Genomic DNA, 16,985 nt, shown 5'->3' with positions numbered 1-16,985 from the left:
CAGATTTAGGCCTTAGTCAGACGGGCGTTTTTTGCCGCGATTTGCGGATCGCATGACGGATGCGCATCCGCAAATCGCGTGACCGGTGCGCGCAAGTCGCCCGCAAATCGCCCGAAAATCTGCTCCTAGCCGCGTTTCATTAGAAACGGGCCGGAGCTGTCCAGCGCATTGCATTCAATGGAGACGGCAGTACAGCCGTCTCCATTGAAAGCAATGCGCTGCGGGCGAGCCCGGGATGAATTGTCGGTAAGGGCTTAAATATATAAGCCCTTACCTGCAATCCATCCTAAAATGTGTTAAAATAAAAAAAAATTGCATTCTCACCTTCTGCCTGCAGCTCCGGGCAGCCGTCCTGCAGTGGGTGTGAAGGGGGTGTGAGTCAGACCTGCCCCCTGATTGGCTCAGCGCTGAGCCAATCAGAGGCATGCCTCACTCACACCCATTCATGAATTCATGAATGGATGTGAGTCAGACCTGCCCCTGATTGGCTCAGCGCTGAGAGGCAGCAGTCACTCACCCATTCATGAATTCATGAATGGGTGTGTGAGTGAAACCGGCCTCTGATTGGTCAGGCTGTGACCAATCAGAGCAGATCATTCAGCAGGCGGGGATTTTAAAGCCCCGCCGGCTGAATAGTGCCGAGAAGCAGTTCAGGAGAACTGACAGCGGCCGCGGCTGGACTCCGGCTGCAGCGGAAAGGTGAGTATAGAATTTTTTTTTATTTTAACACATTTTAGCATGAATTGCAGGGAAGGGTTTATATATTTAACCCCTTCCCGACAATTAACCCCGCGCACGCCGGCAGCCCATTGCTTTCAATGGAGCGGCTGTATTGCCGCTCCATTGAATTCAATGGGCAAACATCGTTCTTCTCTGCCACAGCTGTTACAGCTGTGGCAGAGAAGAATGATTTGTCTTCTATATGTTCTCAATGGGGTCGGCGCTGCTGCCGCCGGCCCCATTGAGCGCATATACAGAAGCGAACAGGAATCGCAGATCGCAGATAGGTGCGATCTGCGATTTTTTGTTCTATAATTTTTCGGACGAGCGCATAAAAAGCGCTCATGTGTCCGATACCATTGCGAAGCAATGGTTTTAAAAAACCGCCGGACGCATGCGCATGCGCAAATCGCGGCAAAAAACGCCCGTCTGACTAAGCCCTTACTGGTTATTATATACGTAGTAGTAAACTTTTAAAAATAAATCTATTTGAGTATAATTTTTGGATTTAAGAGAAAAAATTAAAGGGCTGTCAAAGGTTAAAAAAACGTGGCTGCTTTCTTCCAAACACAGCGCCACCCTTTTCAGATTATCAACTGCAACATGTCAAATATGTGCATACATACTGTACAGAGTTTTGGTGAGATATATTTCCATCTGTTTATTCTGTAAGCACATGTGAAAAACTTTAGTTTTTTTATTAAACATTTAGGAGACGTACAAATCTAACATTAGTTATTAAACGTTTGAGGATGATTTTGTTTTCCAAAACCAAGCCAAGTTTGCAAAGGCTCATAGGTGTAAAGGATAGATACCCCCACAAATGATGCCATTTACAAAAAATCTACTCTTAATGTATTCACTGAGGGGGTCAGGAGTATTTTGACTGCACAGTTTTTTTCAGGAGTTAATGCAATTTAGAGGAGAAAAAATAAAATTTCATATTTTTGCAAATATGCCGTTTTTTTCTATAGTCAAAATGAAAATGAGGATTTGCACCCTGTAATAGTTACCCCTGTTTGTCATGTCTTAAGAACCAGACCCATTTTGGCCCTAATCTTATGTCCCTATGCACAACGGGGGGCAAAACAACAGAAATTTTGCTTGAAGGTGCTTCAGGCCCCATTGAACACCTGTAGAGCCCTTGAGTGGGCAAAATTATGGAGAACCCCAACAAATGACCCAATTTTGAAAACTAGATCCCTTAACAACTTCATCTAGGGGTGTACCCCAAAATTTTGGAATAAATCTAAGAAAAATAGAAGAAAAAAAATATGATTTTTATTTTCTTGGCACTTGTGTAATTTTAAAAATCTTTTTGTTTGTACAGCACACATGTGAATAAAAATTTGCACCCCAAAATGGATAGCCCTGTTTGTTCTGTTTTCAGAAACATACCCATTGTAGCTCCAATTTTCTCACTGGACTCATAGCTAGGCCTGTGATTGATGGAATACCCTTTGGCTTTCAGGGCACAAGTGAATAAACTCCAGGCCCCATTGCACACTTGTGCAGAAAAAAAATTGACTCCCTAAAAAAAATTCTCCCCTTCCCTTTCGCATTCCTTAAATCTTAGATAAAAGTAATAATGTAAAACTGTGTGGAATGTCTCAAAACAGGAGTAATTATGGAGGCCTGGTTGCGATGGGCACATGGGGCAATAAAACCAGGGTTCCCTCCTGCTTAAATGCATGTTGCAAACCTGACACTTTTTTGGAGGTATTTCTTGACCTCAGGCAGGGATGGGGTGTAAAAAGTGGCACTTTGTGAACCTTTGCACCTCCTCATACTCGGAAGCTTGCTGTGGTGCAGTGGTCTCCAACAGAAGGTGTTCAACAAGCTGCTCCTGGAACTGCAAGAAAGTGAGCGTTTCCAATCCATCAAAAGCTCCAGGCTCTCAACTACCTTCGGTAGCTGGGAGCAGGGAGATTTTAATTTTCCTGGGCAATCCTTGGCTTCTGTACATGTGTCTGCCATTTTGCCAACAGGCGCATGCACAGAAGCCGGTGAACAGTCCATGGAGAAAGATCATATTGGGGACCAAATCCCGGGGCCTTAGGTAAGTAATTTTATCTCTGCATTAGAAAACTGCAATCACGTGACCAGGGACCACATATTGTGGGAGCTGTCACACTCCCCAACCCCGAATCTTTAGTCTACATGGTCGTAAAAAACACACCCATACACCCAGGTTGTGAAAACATGTATGGGTGGTAACTAACGGGTTTAAGAGTAAATACAAACTTTTCATAGTATCAACTCTCTTCCTTTCTGATGATGGTGCATACTTTCAAATGATAATGCATACAAATATTCCTGGGTTGACAAGAATAACAAGGCGGTAGTGAACTGATTGTTAATATATAATAGACTATGTTTGATGGTAGTTCTTTAGAGTTAAATATGATGCAATGAAAAACTTTGCAAATTAGACTTAGATTTCAAATTACAATTCGGCAATGGATTTTGTAGTTAATTAAAAAAAAAACTCTTAAAATAATGAGCAACATCATTGTCCTTTGATGAACATTTAAAGTTATCTTGGGGAAAATGTAATGGGGTAGTATGCCTTTGGAAGGTACAGATGTATCAAAGTTTAACTTGACATGTTAAATAAAGTGGGGCACTGAACTATTTCTTGCCTTTTCATTGGCCTTTGTTGTGTTATGATAACTTATAAATAACTTATGAAACACGTTATTAGTGTTGGTTAAACTTGCTACATCCGTACTTTAATTTTTCTATTGTCAGTATTGTTTGACTAGTGATCCTGATCTTTTGCATTTTGGGTTGGATTTGACATATTTAGGCATGGTAGCTAAGCATTGTCAGTAGGGACAGTTTAGTGTTTCAGCTATTGCACATCTTTAACAACTAATGACCAATCCATTTTTTTAATCACCATATTCCAACAGCCATCATTTTTTATGCAGAAATGGCTGTATGAGGGTTTTTTTACATGCTGAGTGGTATTTCACAATAGCATCATTTTAGAGTAGATATAACTTATTAATTCTTCCTGAGGGAGAATGTAAAGAAACAGCCATTGCATTTTTTTTGTGTTGTAAATTTTGTGCCATTCAGCATGCAGCATAAATAATGTATTACCTTTACTCCTTGGTCCATGTGATTTATGGTGATACCAAGTATTATAGATATAGATTTTTAAGATTTACCACTACCGCACAATAAAAACATTAAAAATGTGTTTTGTGCTGCCATATTGTTTGATATAAAGCTATGTTTCCATCAACAAAGCAGTGTGAAAGCTTGTTTACTATGGGATGAGCTGACAATCACATTTTATGGTGCATACATTTTTTACTACTTTTATTTAGTTTTTCAGGAAGGCAGTAAAAACAAAAAACAACAATCCTGCCATTATCTTTTTATGTCATTCTTCACGTGGGTTAAATAATGTGATATTTTAATTGGTTAGGTCATTACTTGCATTTTATTATCAATTATATGTGCTAGGCAACAAAGAGAGCCTTTGCCATATGAAACCTTAAAACATAACTGTTAATTATGGAGTTAAATAACAGAGGAATATCAACAAGGCTCTAAAAATGACCCTAATGTTTTGCACTACCTAATCAGAGTGATCACACTGATAAGGGCGACTCTGATCCCGAATCTATGCCTAAAACCTCCTACACTAATAGGGAAAAGGGAAAGAAAGCATAACTTACTGCTATAATGCAAATTAAAAATATAAATGGTTTTATTATGCAGTCTTTAATCCAAATTTTGGACAATATTAATCCTGAAATACAAATATCAGAATCTAATATGGTACCCAAAATATCACAATGACAATGCAAAGAGCTAAAAAATTACATTTCTGACTAGATATAATCCTTTTGCAAGGCAAGAAGTATAATCCGAAAGGTTACACACATCTTACATTTAGTACACAATAATGATATAAATCCTAATCATCCAATGCATTTCCCCTGTATATAGCACAGGTTCTTTAGGGAGGATTTCAACTGACATTAAATGTATGAATTCTATCACAGGTAGTAATACCGCGGGAGGTGGTGAGTTCTCCTTCAATGGAAGTGTTCACACAAAGGCTGGACAGATATCTGTCTGGGATGATTTAGTGAATCCTGCACTGAGCAGGGGGCTGGACCAGATGACCATGGAGATCCTTTCCAACTCTACCATTCTATGATTCTACTCTGACTACTACACTTTAATACGGACAGTATTAGGATATTTTATATACAAACAATGATATGATCCAAGACAGTCATGAATTGCTCCTCACACCTAAAGACATTTAATCCAAGTCTTATTAACAGGATAATAAGTCAACTTTAACTTAGTTCCTTTGCTCAACTCAGCGAGCTAACACACTTGGATGGATAACCACTGCCCCCTGTGCTTCTGTACCATTACAGATCCACGGAACTATCCTATCCTTCAGGAAATGAGTGAGCTGGTGGTACATGCACAAATCAATGCTCTGAATCTGCCCACAAAAGGGCCAAATGCTGTGTGCATGCGCCAGTCCACGGTCTCACGAGATGTGTGCAAGATTACAATTGTCCTGTGGATTACAATTACAATTTTGCACATGCTCCATGAGAATGTGGACCCGTGCATGCACAGAGCATTTGGTCCTTTCGTGGGCAGATTCAGAGTACTGATCTGTGCATATGCCATTAACTCCCTCATTTCCTGAAACTGGGATTGTTCCATGGATGACATCACAATACAGAAGCTGAAGGAGTGGACCCGGTGTGACTGAGGGCTCATCGGACGTGTAACACAGGCGCATCAGCGCCCGTGTTACTGCAGCCAGCAGATGGCCGTACCTGAAGACGGACGTCTCTCTGCAGCGCCGGGAGGAGGAACATGTGACCGGCTTCATTGCCAGTCCTGTGTTCTTTCATCAGCGCTGGAGAGAGATGTCCATCTTCAGGTACGGCCGTCTTCTAACTGTCAGTCACACGGGCGCATCGGCGCCGGTGTACGGGTGTCGATGCGCCCCCTTTGTGACTGAGCCCTGAGCCCTAAATCTGATAGCTGTCAAAATATTACATGAAATGTGAGCTAGAAAACTAATAAAATATCAAGTACATAAGCAGAATTTTTTATGTGTTTACATATTATTTAAACCCATATTTGTACACATTATATACGGCATATTTGTAAACAGACATGTCTGTTCAAAGCTTTCCACTTGCATTCATGCTCACAGCTCCACAGCTAACGTAAACCACCCACTCTTCACTCTGATTTGTAATACACAGGCATCTAAGTACTTTAGGAAATAGAAAACCAATTCTTCATCGCTGCTATATTACCCATGCAGGCAATGTGTTTGTGCAACTCATATTGGAATTTGAGTTAAAAAAAATGTTACCGAGTATAAAAAGTGTCAGAAATGTTCATGGAACTAAATCTAAAAATTGTGAAAATTAAAGCAGAAATCTGAGTCCTTGCTGTGGGTAACATCAACGCTCTTCATCGGAACAGTTTCTATGCAAAACACCCAATGTACTTAAGTTATAGAAGCTCATTGTATCTGTTTAAAGTTTCTGGATTTAAATATTTGAACTGTATACTATATATAGCCCATTTTCCCCAAAATAAGAGAAGGTCTTATATTATTTTTGATCCAAAAGACTTGACCTTTTGTACACATATAGCTGCATGGACACTATTTAAATCGACTTTTTTTTTAAATTAATTATAACCAGGGCTTATTTTTGGAGTAGGGCTTATATATCGAGCATACTCAAAAATCCTGAAAAATCATGCTAGGGCTTATTTTTTGGGAAGTAGGGTAGTGCACAATTACTAAAATATGATACACTAAAGTAATACCCAACCTACAGAGATATGGGCAGGAGTTAGCTACAGGATTAAGTGGCAGCGTTGTTCATAAAAACCATATCACAGTAAAGCTCTGATAGAATATGATGGAAATGCATAAGTGATAGTGGCATAATAACACCCGTCTTTTTTGATTTATTATTATATATGCAAAGCCACTCTTCCATATGGAACATGTTTTATCTGTGTTTCCAATAATTAGAGTTTAGCAGAGCGTCAGCTGATGTGTCTCTTGTTGTTGGATTTCTTTGCCTCCAGTGGGTTCCTCCTCATGCATATGGATATGTTGGATTTACTTGCAGTAACTATGCTATTATGACCACAGTGATGGACTCATCAAGATGAATATACCTTTATGAAACTGTACATTTCTTTCCACGTTGATACATACAGATGAATTGAAAAACAAAGCTGCTGTATGTGTATACATATTTTTAAGCCTACAGTTTAGTAGAAAAAAATGTTCCCTTTCTCCATGCCATATTCTTTGGTCTTTATGATCTCTGCCCTTAACCTTTTGTAGACTTATCACATCTGTCCAGGTCTTCCAATCAAAAACAAGGCTAAAATAGGGAGCTGAGAACCAGGCATAGACTAGAATGTGTGTATATGAGTAGCTAGTAGTAGCTAGATGCAGACAGTAAAGGGGACAGAGCACTCCTAATCTCCCTAACTGGACCCACCTTGATGCAGAGCACCCATCCTGAAAAGAACAACCCCACTGCTTGTATGAGGCAGGGTCTGAGGGGAGCAAGGAAACAGGGCACTAAAACAAACACAGAGAATAAAACACAAGGAAAGTAGTAATAGACAGATGTGGAACTAAAAGGTTCAGAATGACACACTACCAAACAAAACCAGCATAGAAGACAGAGTAACTGAACACCAGACCTCACCATTATACAGAAAGTATAACTGGCACCTTCTGCAAGGAGGGGTGGTTTAAATACTATAAGAACAAAACTCACTGTCTGACTCATCCCAGCCAGCCTTTCAGCTAAACAGCAGACGTGCGTGCGTGTATGTGTGTGTGATCCCTGAATGCAGCTCAGTTGCTAGCACTATTGCCTTTAAGTGCTGGGTTCCTAGGTTCAAGTCTCATTAAGTATGATATCCATATGGACTTTGAAAAACTCCATGCAGATGTTGCCTTTGGTCAGACTTGAACCTATAACTACGGAACTGCTAATAGCTGAGCCAAAACAGATGTTTATTCCACTCCGGATGAAAATAGCAACTACAAGAATAAAAACAAAGAGCACATTCAAAAACTCATCTAGATGTAGCCCTTGGACAGAGTTGAACCTAAAATGCCAGCACAGTCAACAGTGCAAATGACTTATTGTTCTTCCTTCTCCCATTTCCTCCTTCAGTGGAGAAGGAGAAAAAAAGAAGAAAGTGAAGGAGAAGAAGCATAAGGAGTAGTAGGAGAAGAAATATAAGAAGAAGGAGATGGAAAAATAAGAAGGTGATGCAGGATATCTTCTTTTACTTTACCTTCTCCTTTTTCTCCTTTTCCTTCAGTGGACAAAAAGCATGAAGGAAGAAGATTGGTGGCTCAATACCTGTGACATCCTGTAAACTGGGTGAGCCGCAGCCTGTAAACAAACAACAGAATAGAGGACCAAGCCCCAGCTTGGGACCCAGCGCCAGTGGGGAGAGGTGAGTATATCACTATTTGTTATGTTACTGCATGAGAAAGGGGTGAAACTGAGAACTTACAACTTGAACAACCCTTCAGGGAAAACTTAATTTGTATATTAGATTTAAAAATTCTGATTCATGACAAGGGGATCTTCTCGCTCTTGGCTAGAGGGAGCATAATAGGGACGCGTCCTGTTTTGCATTACACAGTCGACTCACTAAATTTGGCAACTTTGCCGAGGGTCTCAACAGAGGAGCACTTTTTAATCTACTTATTGTTAAAGAATAGAGATGAGCGAGCATACTCGTCCGAGCTTGATGCTCGTTCGAGTATTAGGGTGCTCGAGATGCTCGTTACTTGAGACGAGCACCACGCGGTACTCGTCTCGATTAGACGAGCACTGACCATTGAATTCAATGGAGCCGGCAATACAGCTGGCTCCATTGAAAGCAATGGCCTGCCGGCCAGCGCGGGATGAATTGTCGTGAAGGGCTTAAATATATAAGCCCTTCCCTGCAATTCATCCAGAAATGTGTAAAAAAAATATATATATACTCACCTTGTCCTGGCAGAACGATGTTAGCCCATTGAATTCAATGGAGCCGGCAATACAGCCGGCTCCATTAAAAGCAATGGGCTGCCGGCGATCGTGGGATAAATTGTCGGGAAGGGGTTAAATATATAAGCCCTTCCCTGCAATTCATCCAGAAATGTGTAAAAAAAAAAAAATATATATATATACTCACCTGGTCCCGGCAGACGGAGTTCAGCGCGGCCAGCGGCAGTCCTCCTGAACTGCTCTGAACAGCTGTGAGTAGTATTCAGCAGCCGGAGATTTAAAATCCCCGCCTGCTGAATGAGCTGCCTCTAATTGGTCACAGCCTGACCAATCAGAGGCAGATTCCACTCACACACCCATTCATGAATTTATGAATGGGTGTGTGACTGCTGCCTCTGATTGGCTCAGCTGGACCAATCAGATGAGAGGCAGCAGTCACTCATAAATTCATGAATGGGTGTGTGAGTGGAATCTGCCTCTGATTGGTCAGGCTGTGACCAATTAGAGGCTGCTCATTCAGCAGGCGGGGATTTTAAATCCCCGGCTGCTGAATACTACTCACAGGTGTTCAGAGCAGTTCAGGAGAACTGCCGCTGGCCGCTCTGAACTCCGTCTGCCGGGACCAGGTGAGTATATATATATATTTTTTATTTTTACACATTTCTGGATGAATTGCAGGGAAGGGCTTATATATTTAAGCCCTTCCCGACAGTTCATCCCGCGATCGCCGGCAGCCCATTGCTTTCAATGGAGCCAGCTGTATTGCCGGCTCCATTGAATTAAATGGGCTAACATCGTTCTTCTCTGCCACAGCTGTAACAGCTGTGGCAGAGGAGAACGATCTTTATGCTGACAGTGCGGGGGGGGGGGGGGGGGGGGTCTCACTCTTGCCACTATTGTGGCTTAATAGTGGGACCTGGGAACTTGAGATGCAGCCCAACATGTAGCCCCTCGCCTGCCCTATCCGTTTCTGTGTCGTTCCCATCACTTTCTTGAATTTCCCAGATTTTCACAAATGAAAACCTTAGCGAGCATCGGCGATATACAAAAATGCTCAGGTCGCCCATTGACTTCAATGGGGTTCGTTACTCGAAACGAACTCTCGAGCATCACTGAAAGTTCGACTCGAGTAACGAGCACCCGAGCATTTTGGTCCTCGCTCATCTCTATTAAAGAACTATTTAGCAAAGATTGTCCAAAACAGAAAACCTATGTCATAAAACTTACATGCATGGCCCTTCAGGTATTTGCTTTTTACATTCTGTTTAATGAACACTACGACCAAAAATCATATAACCAGCTCATACAGCACAATACTATTTCCTCCACATTCCGCTAACCTTTCAAGTAGAGTTCTGTTAAGTATTTTTTCTCTTTAACTACTTGCATTCTAGAAAACATAAGACTGCCTTTTGTTCACCTTAGATTATGCAGTTATTATTATATTACATAATAGACTGATGCTTTAATATCTTACAATGCCCAAAGGAGAATGGCTCTTCCATAATGATAGCATCTGATTGTATCACAGTGACATAAGATAAGACCTTTCTGTGATGGTAATTCAGAGGAAAAAGTCTATGTGGGTGGATTAAGGAAGACGGAGTTCCACGATAGACTATTCACAGGAAGTAAAAAAGTGCATTACATTATTAGAGATACTAAACTTATACATTAATAATAAATTAGGGAATTTCATGCGTATAGAGCCATTGAGCAAACTATTATATTAGGAGGAACGAATCCATAGCACAAGTGATGAGAGTATGTTGTCTTACAAGGTTCAGTATTTCATTTCGTAAAGAGACAACTTATCTTTTTGTACAAAATGTTCCCATCATTATTTTTTATGGTGATACATGCGAGTGCAGTAAATGACAAATCAGAAAAGAACTGATTGAACAGCATTGATTTAAGTCAACTAAGGCTATGAACCTTAATGCATTATAAGGTGAATAGCTTACCTTCTTAAGTGAAAGGATTCCCTCCCTTGTTTCTCTATCAGTGGATATGGCAAAAACCCCATCTCCATTGATGATGGAGTACCTGATGTCGGCATTCAGTCCAATATCTGCATCATTTGCCTTGATTTTCCCAACAGCCGAACCAACTTGGGCAGATTCTGGAACATATAGTTGGTAATGTTCTGTGGAAATATTTGCAGAAGAATAATGATCATTATACATTCATCCGAAGGCTAGAACACTTATCTTAGCTAATGTGTGCATGCTAATTTATAAAAAGGCACCATGCTTAAATATGAAAGGACCAAGTAATTGTATATTGGCGTAGGACTGCGAGCTGGGAAAGATTTCCTCTAACGGAACACTAGTGTGAAGAAAGGTATTATTTACGGGATGAAGGTTTTGGCACTGACAATGGTATTTCTGGTGGTATATACTTAAGTTTATAATCCCATTTCAAAATAACCCAAATTGAAGCTAGATTGGCAATCAATCGATTGAGTAGGGTCAGACATCGTAAAACTACAGCAATCTGCTCTTATTACCAGAGAGGCTGCCTACTAAACGTTGGACAATTGCATAATACTTTGGTGAGCCCAGTTTTTGCTATCAGCTTTCAATTGCGGCTTCTATAAGTGAAGCCAAGGAGGTCAACCTCTGTTATGATGGCCATATGGCAAATGGTAAGAGGCAGTATTTATGAGACAACCAGTTTAATGGTCTTGTTACCAAAAAATGCACCTGGTGTTGCAATTCAGTCTTATAGAATAAGCTGCAGTGAGTCAATACATGAACAAGAGTGGTACAGTCCTGATAAAAAAGGAAGTCCAGTTGTTTTCAAATCTCATATAATCATTTTAATCATTGTTTAAAGGAAAGTTTTGGAACTTTACAATATACTTACAATTTTCTTGTTAGCATACAAAAAGGACATTGCTACAAAGGGGAATGGTGAAGCAGGTGCCCTGGTGCTAAGTGTCGAAGGGGCACTGACAAACCACTCTGGCTTGGCCAGTGTAATCATAGAAAGGGCTTGACAGAAAACTGAACCTTTGCCACAAGTGAAGGAAAGCCTAGCTATGCTCTGCATACATAAACAGACCTAATTAGGAAGTAGCAAATGTTACCTTGACATTAAACATGGTAAATGCACAGTTAAAGTAAAAGTTAAATTGACCCATGGCAAAACAAAAAAACATTAAAAAGGTCAGATTAAAACCTATTGCAACTGTATATTTAATGCATAAAGTGTCAAGTTAACATTTGCTAGGTCTGTACTTCTGACAGCTGAGAGTTTGTTATAATTGATTACTTTCATACAATGTAAAAAGGTATTAATGCCTAAAGAGAACATAATTGTATGTAAATCTGAGCGCTCATTCAGACGAGCGTGTTTATGTGCGTAAATACTTTCGCACAAAACCACACATCTATTAGAAGAACCATTGTTTCCCTATGGTGTGTTCATATGTCCGTGTTTTACAGGTGTGCAAAAGCACGTATCTGCAAAACATAGGACATGCGTGCACCATAGGCCTGTGGTGCGTGTCAATATTTCCCGCAGGGAGTCCCTGTATCACTGAACACTGGGACAGCACTCTCACAGTGTTTAGTGACAAGGGGAAAAATCCCCCTCCACAGCCATGACAGCTGTGGCTAAGGATTGTGATGTTCTGCCATTGCTTTCAATGAGGCCGCTGCTGCTGCCGGCAGACCCATTGAAAGCAATAGGATGCCGGCTCCCTTGCAGTGATTTTCGGGGCAGGGTTTTAAATATAAGCCCTTTCCTGAAAATCATCCCTGGTTTGTGTAAAAAATGAAAAAAATATATACTATTACTCACCTTTCCGCCGCTGTAGGGGCCCAGGTGCATCTAGCCGCTTGGATCCTGGCACTGTAAAGAAATTCTTTCAGCAGGCAGGAATTTAAAATCCTGGCCTGCTGAACGGGCTACATCTAATTGGCTGAACGCTCATCCAATCATAGACAGCCCTCGGCCATTCATTTAATTGAATGAATGGCCGAGCACTGCCTGTGATTGGCTGAGCACTGTGACCAATCACAGGCAGCACTCAGCTGTCATTCAATGACGCAGCCCATTTTAAATCCCCACCTACTGAAAGAACTTCATTAGAGTGCCGGAACCCAAGCGACTAGACGCGCCTGAGCCCCGGCAGCAGCGGAGAGGTGAGTATATATATTTTTTTATTTTTTACACAAACCAGGGATGATTTTCAGGGAAGAGCTTATATTTAAAGTCCTTTTCCGAAAAACACTGCAGGTGTTGCCGGCAGACCATTGCTTTCAATGGGGCCACCAGCAGCAGCCACTGTCCCATTGAAAGCAATGCTGCATGGATCTGCATTCACACATGTTTGTGTACGCACGTAGATGCGCCAGTTTTATGCGCACCTATGTATGCACCAGTGCACACTCATGTGAATGACGCCTTAGGCTACTTTCACACCTGCGTTAGGGTCAGTTCAGGGTTTGGGTCTCTCTGCTCTGTTTTTGAAGGAGAAAAACTGAAATAAAACAGAAAAAAACTTGATTTCAATGGAGTTTAAAAAAATGGAAAGCAAATGAAAAGGCTTCCACTTGCTTCCATTCCATCATGTTTCCATTTTTTAGGACCGAAAAATAACACTGCGGACTGCCCTAACACAGGTGTGACGGCAGCCTTAGCTGCGAGAAGTATTAGGTCGGAATTAGTTTTCAGCCTCTTAAAGAAAAGAAAATAAGTTCCTATCTACTAACAGCAGACGGAGATATCAAAAATAGTGAAGAACGGAAAAACAACCTAAAATTGCAGATCTTTGCATTGTAAAATGATTTAACTTGATTGTAATGAAACCACATTCTGACATTACGTAAGGCAATTTTCAAGTAAACCATGGAGCAAAGCAAAAAAAATCTCACAAGAAAATACGCATGTTTTATTTTTTTTTTTAAGAAACTGAGAAACAGGATGGTGACTGACGCCAATCAGCAGCTGTGAATAACTGTAGTTTGATGCTTCTGTAGGTTCCACCTCGGGTCAATTTGGTCTGCTGGCAAGAATAAGTAATCATTTTGCACTCCAAACAAATGTATGAAACACCTTTCATCTGATGTAACTATCTGCAAGTTATTAGTCTTTCTTCTGTCATCGGCCCCTATTCACATCTATATACCATCAATTTTTGTTACATATTCATAATTTGCATATAAATAAACATTTTATGTCCTCAGGGTTAATAATATTCAGCTCTGGAATCAATCAAATTATGTTTATGATATACAAAATATGAAGTTACAAAATAGTACAATTAGGGTGGGTTCACACGAGCGTGTTTTGATGCATGCATACGCACGCACAAAAACACACTGGTATTTACAACAATGCATTCCCTATGGTGTGTGCACATGTCCGTGTTTTACAGGTGCGTGCCTGCAAAGATAGGACATGCATGCACCATAGGGAATGCACGCATTGCTTTCAATGGAGCCGCGGCTGCTGCCGGCGACTCCATTGAAGACAATGGTCTGCTGGCACCACTGAATTGTTTTTCAGGGAAGGGCTTTACATTTAAGCCCTTCCCTGAAAAATCAAGTAAAAGTGATTAAAAAAACAAAAAAAATAGATACTCACCTCCCTTCAGCTGCCGGGGCTCAGTTGTGTCTTCTCCTGCTGTCCCCTGCACTGTGATGCTGATCTATCAGCAGCCGGGGATTTAAAATCCCCGCCTGCTGAAAGAGCTGAATGTGATTGGCTGAGGTGCTCAGCCAATCACAGGCAGCTCTCCCCGAATGAATGACAGGTGAGAGCTGCCTGTGATTGGCTGAGCACCTCAGCAAATCACATTCAGCTCTTTCAGCAGGCGGGGATTTTAAATCCCCGACTGCTGATAGAGCAGCACCACAGTGCAGGGGACAGCAGGGGAAGACACGGCTGTGCCCCAGCAGCTGAAGGTAGGTGAGTATCTTTTTTTTTTTTTTTTTTTTTTAAACACTTTTACTTGATTTTCAGGGAAGGGCTTATATTCAAAGCCCTTCCCTGAAATCAATTGTCGGCAGTAGAATTTTCTACCTATGAAGCCCTTCCCTGAAAAGTCATAGACGGGATGCCGGCAGCAGGATTCTCTACCGAAGCTGTCATGTGTGACAGCTGCGGTAGAGAATTAAAAAATTTCTCTGCGAGGGACACAGCAGCGGCAGACAGGTAAGTAATTTTTTTTCTTATTATTTTAAAAGGCTTTTGAGGGAAGGGCTTATGAAGCCCTACCCTGCAAAGCCACTGACAGCTGCCAGGGCTCAGCAGGGACTTCTGCCGCTGTCCCCGGCTCTGCAGCGCTGCTGAGCCATCAGCAGCTGGGGATTTAAAAATCCCCTCCTGCTGGTAGCTCTAATTGTGATTGGCTGAAGCACTTCAGCCAACCACAATCAAAGCTACCAGCAGGCGGGGATTTTAAATCCCCGGCTGCTGATAGCTCAGAACTACAGAACAGTGCCAGAAGTCGCGGCTGAGCCCCGGCAGCTGAAGGGGGGTGAGTATTGTTTTTTTAAAATTTTTTGCACTACTTTAAATGGCTTTTCAGGGAAGGGCTTCATAAGCCCTTCCCTGAAAAGCCATAGACGGGATGCCGGCAGCAGGATTCTCTACCGAAGCTGTCATGTGTGACAGCTGCGGTGGAGAATTGAAGAATTCCATTGGCTGCATCTGGGGGTAAGGGAAACATCTGTGTATATGAGAGTGGCCTAAAGCTTCAGATTTTGCCTGCTGTGTGTCTTCAGCTGCTTGTTCTGACCTCCCTTGTGATCAGGTGTGAGGCCATTAATTTGTATGTGTAGCTGTTCAAATGTGCACACATATTTAATGAACATGGTGTATTTGTGGCAATATGATAAATGCCGGCAGCGGCATTTAAATCCCGTGAACGATGTTCCAGGGTCCTGTAGACCCCCCCTGTGGTGAGCTGGGCAGGTGTCTTGGCTGCTGGGGGCCTTCTGAAAGGCCCCAGGGCTGCCTTAGGAGACTGCCTATCAAGCCGTGCCCGTGGGGTGGCTTGACCGACTACCTGTCAAATTGCAGTATGGCGTAATGCTATAGCATTATGTCATACTGCAGGAGCATTGCTCGCTAGTTGTGGTCCCCCAGGGGGGCTTAAAAAAAAAGTGAAAACAAGATCAGAGAAAAAAAATGTAATTGTAAGAAAAGAAAAAAAAAGTTATAAAAGTTCAACTACCCCCCCCTCTTTTGTCATATCTATAATAAGAAAATTAAATCAAATCAAAATCATAAAAGAAAAATACATATTTGTAATCGCCACTTCTGTAAAAGTCCGATCTATCAAAGTAGTGCATTATTTACCACGCGCGTAAAAATGAGATGGAAAAAGACCAGGGGGTACTAGTGGACTGTAGATTTAACTGGAGCAATCAATGCCAGTCAGCTGCTGCAAAGACAAATAAAGTATTGGGGTGCATTAAAAGAGGTATAGGGGCGAGGGACGAGAACATTATTCTACCGCTATATAAGGCACTTGTCAGGCCCCACATGGAATACTGCATACAGTTCTGGACAATGGTACTCAGGAAGAATGTCGCAGCACTTGAGGGGGCTCAAAGAAGGGCAAATAAATTAATAAACAGAATGGGAGGACTAGAATACCCAGAGAGGCTAACAAAATTGGGATTATTCACCCTAGGAAAAAGACAGTTAAGGGGTGACCAATAACTATGTATAAATACATTAGGGGTCAATACAAGAATCTCTCCTATGATCTGTTTATACCCAGGACTGCGACGGTGGCAAGAGGGCATCCTCTACATCTAGAAGAAAGTCAGGTTTCATCAACAACATAGAAAAGGGTTCTTTACTGTAAGAGCAATGAGACTTTGGAACTCTCTATTTGCGGATGTGGTGATGGCAAAATTGATAGGGGGGTTTAAGAGGGGACTAGATGTCTTTCTAGAGCGCTACGATATTAAAAGATATAGACATTAAATAGTCAGAAGTGTTGTTGATAGGGGGATATTCCAATTGCCAAACTTGGGTCTCGAAAGAACATTCTCTGAAGAATGTTGATCCAGGGATTATTCTGGCTGCCATGATGGAATCGGGAAGGAATTTTCCCCCAAAATGTGGTTAATTCACTTCTACCTCTTTTTTTTGCCTTCCTCTGGATCAACATGGGTATGCTGGAAACAGGCTGAACTGGATGGACATTTGTCTTTTTAAGCCTAGCATGCTATGTTACTATGTTTG

General features: G+C 41.5%; 1 protein-coding gene across 1 annotated transcript in view; it reads right to left on the bottom strand.

Annotated features, from left to right (window-relative positions):
- The window catches only part of CDH18 (cadherin 18), a 396,260-nt gene that overhangs the window by 154,150 nt on the left and 225,125 nt on the right, over nt 1–16,985 (bottom strand). The window contains exon 5 of the mRNA XM_066579192.1: nt 10,739–10,920. Coding sequence (XP_066435289.1) covers nt 10,739–10,920 — 182 coding nt within the window. The remainder of the gene's footprint in view (nt 1–10,738; nt 10,921–16,985) is intronic.

The sequence above is a fragment of the Eleutherodactylus coqui genome, chromosome 9 (genome assembly GCF_035609145.1).
Source record: "Eleutherodactylus coqui strain aEleCoq1 chromosome 9, aEleCoq1.hap1, whole genome shotgun sequence".
Taxonomy (NCBI): Eukaryota; Metazoa; Chordata; class Amphibia; order Anura; family Eleutherodactylidae; genus Eleutherodactylus; species Eleutherodactylus coqui.
The sequence above is the reverse complement of the archived record's forward strand: the minus strand, read 5'-3'. Positions and strand labels throughout refer to the sequence as shown.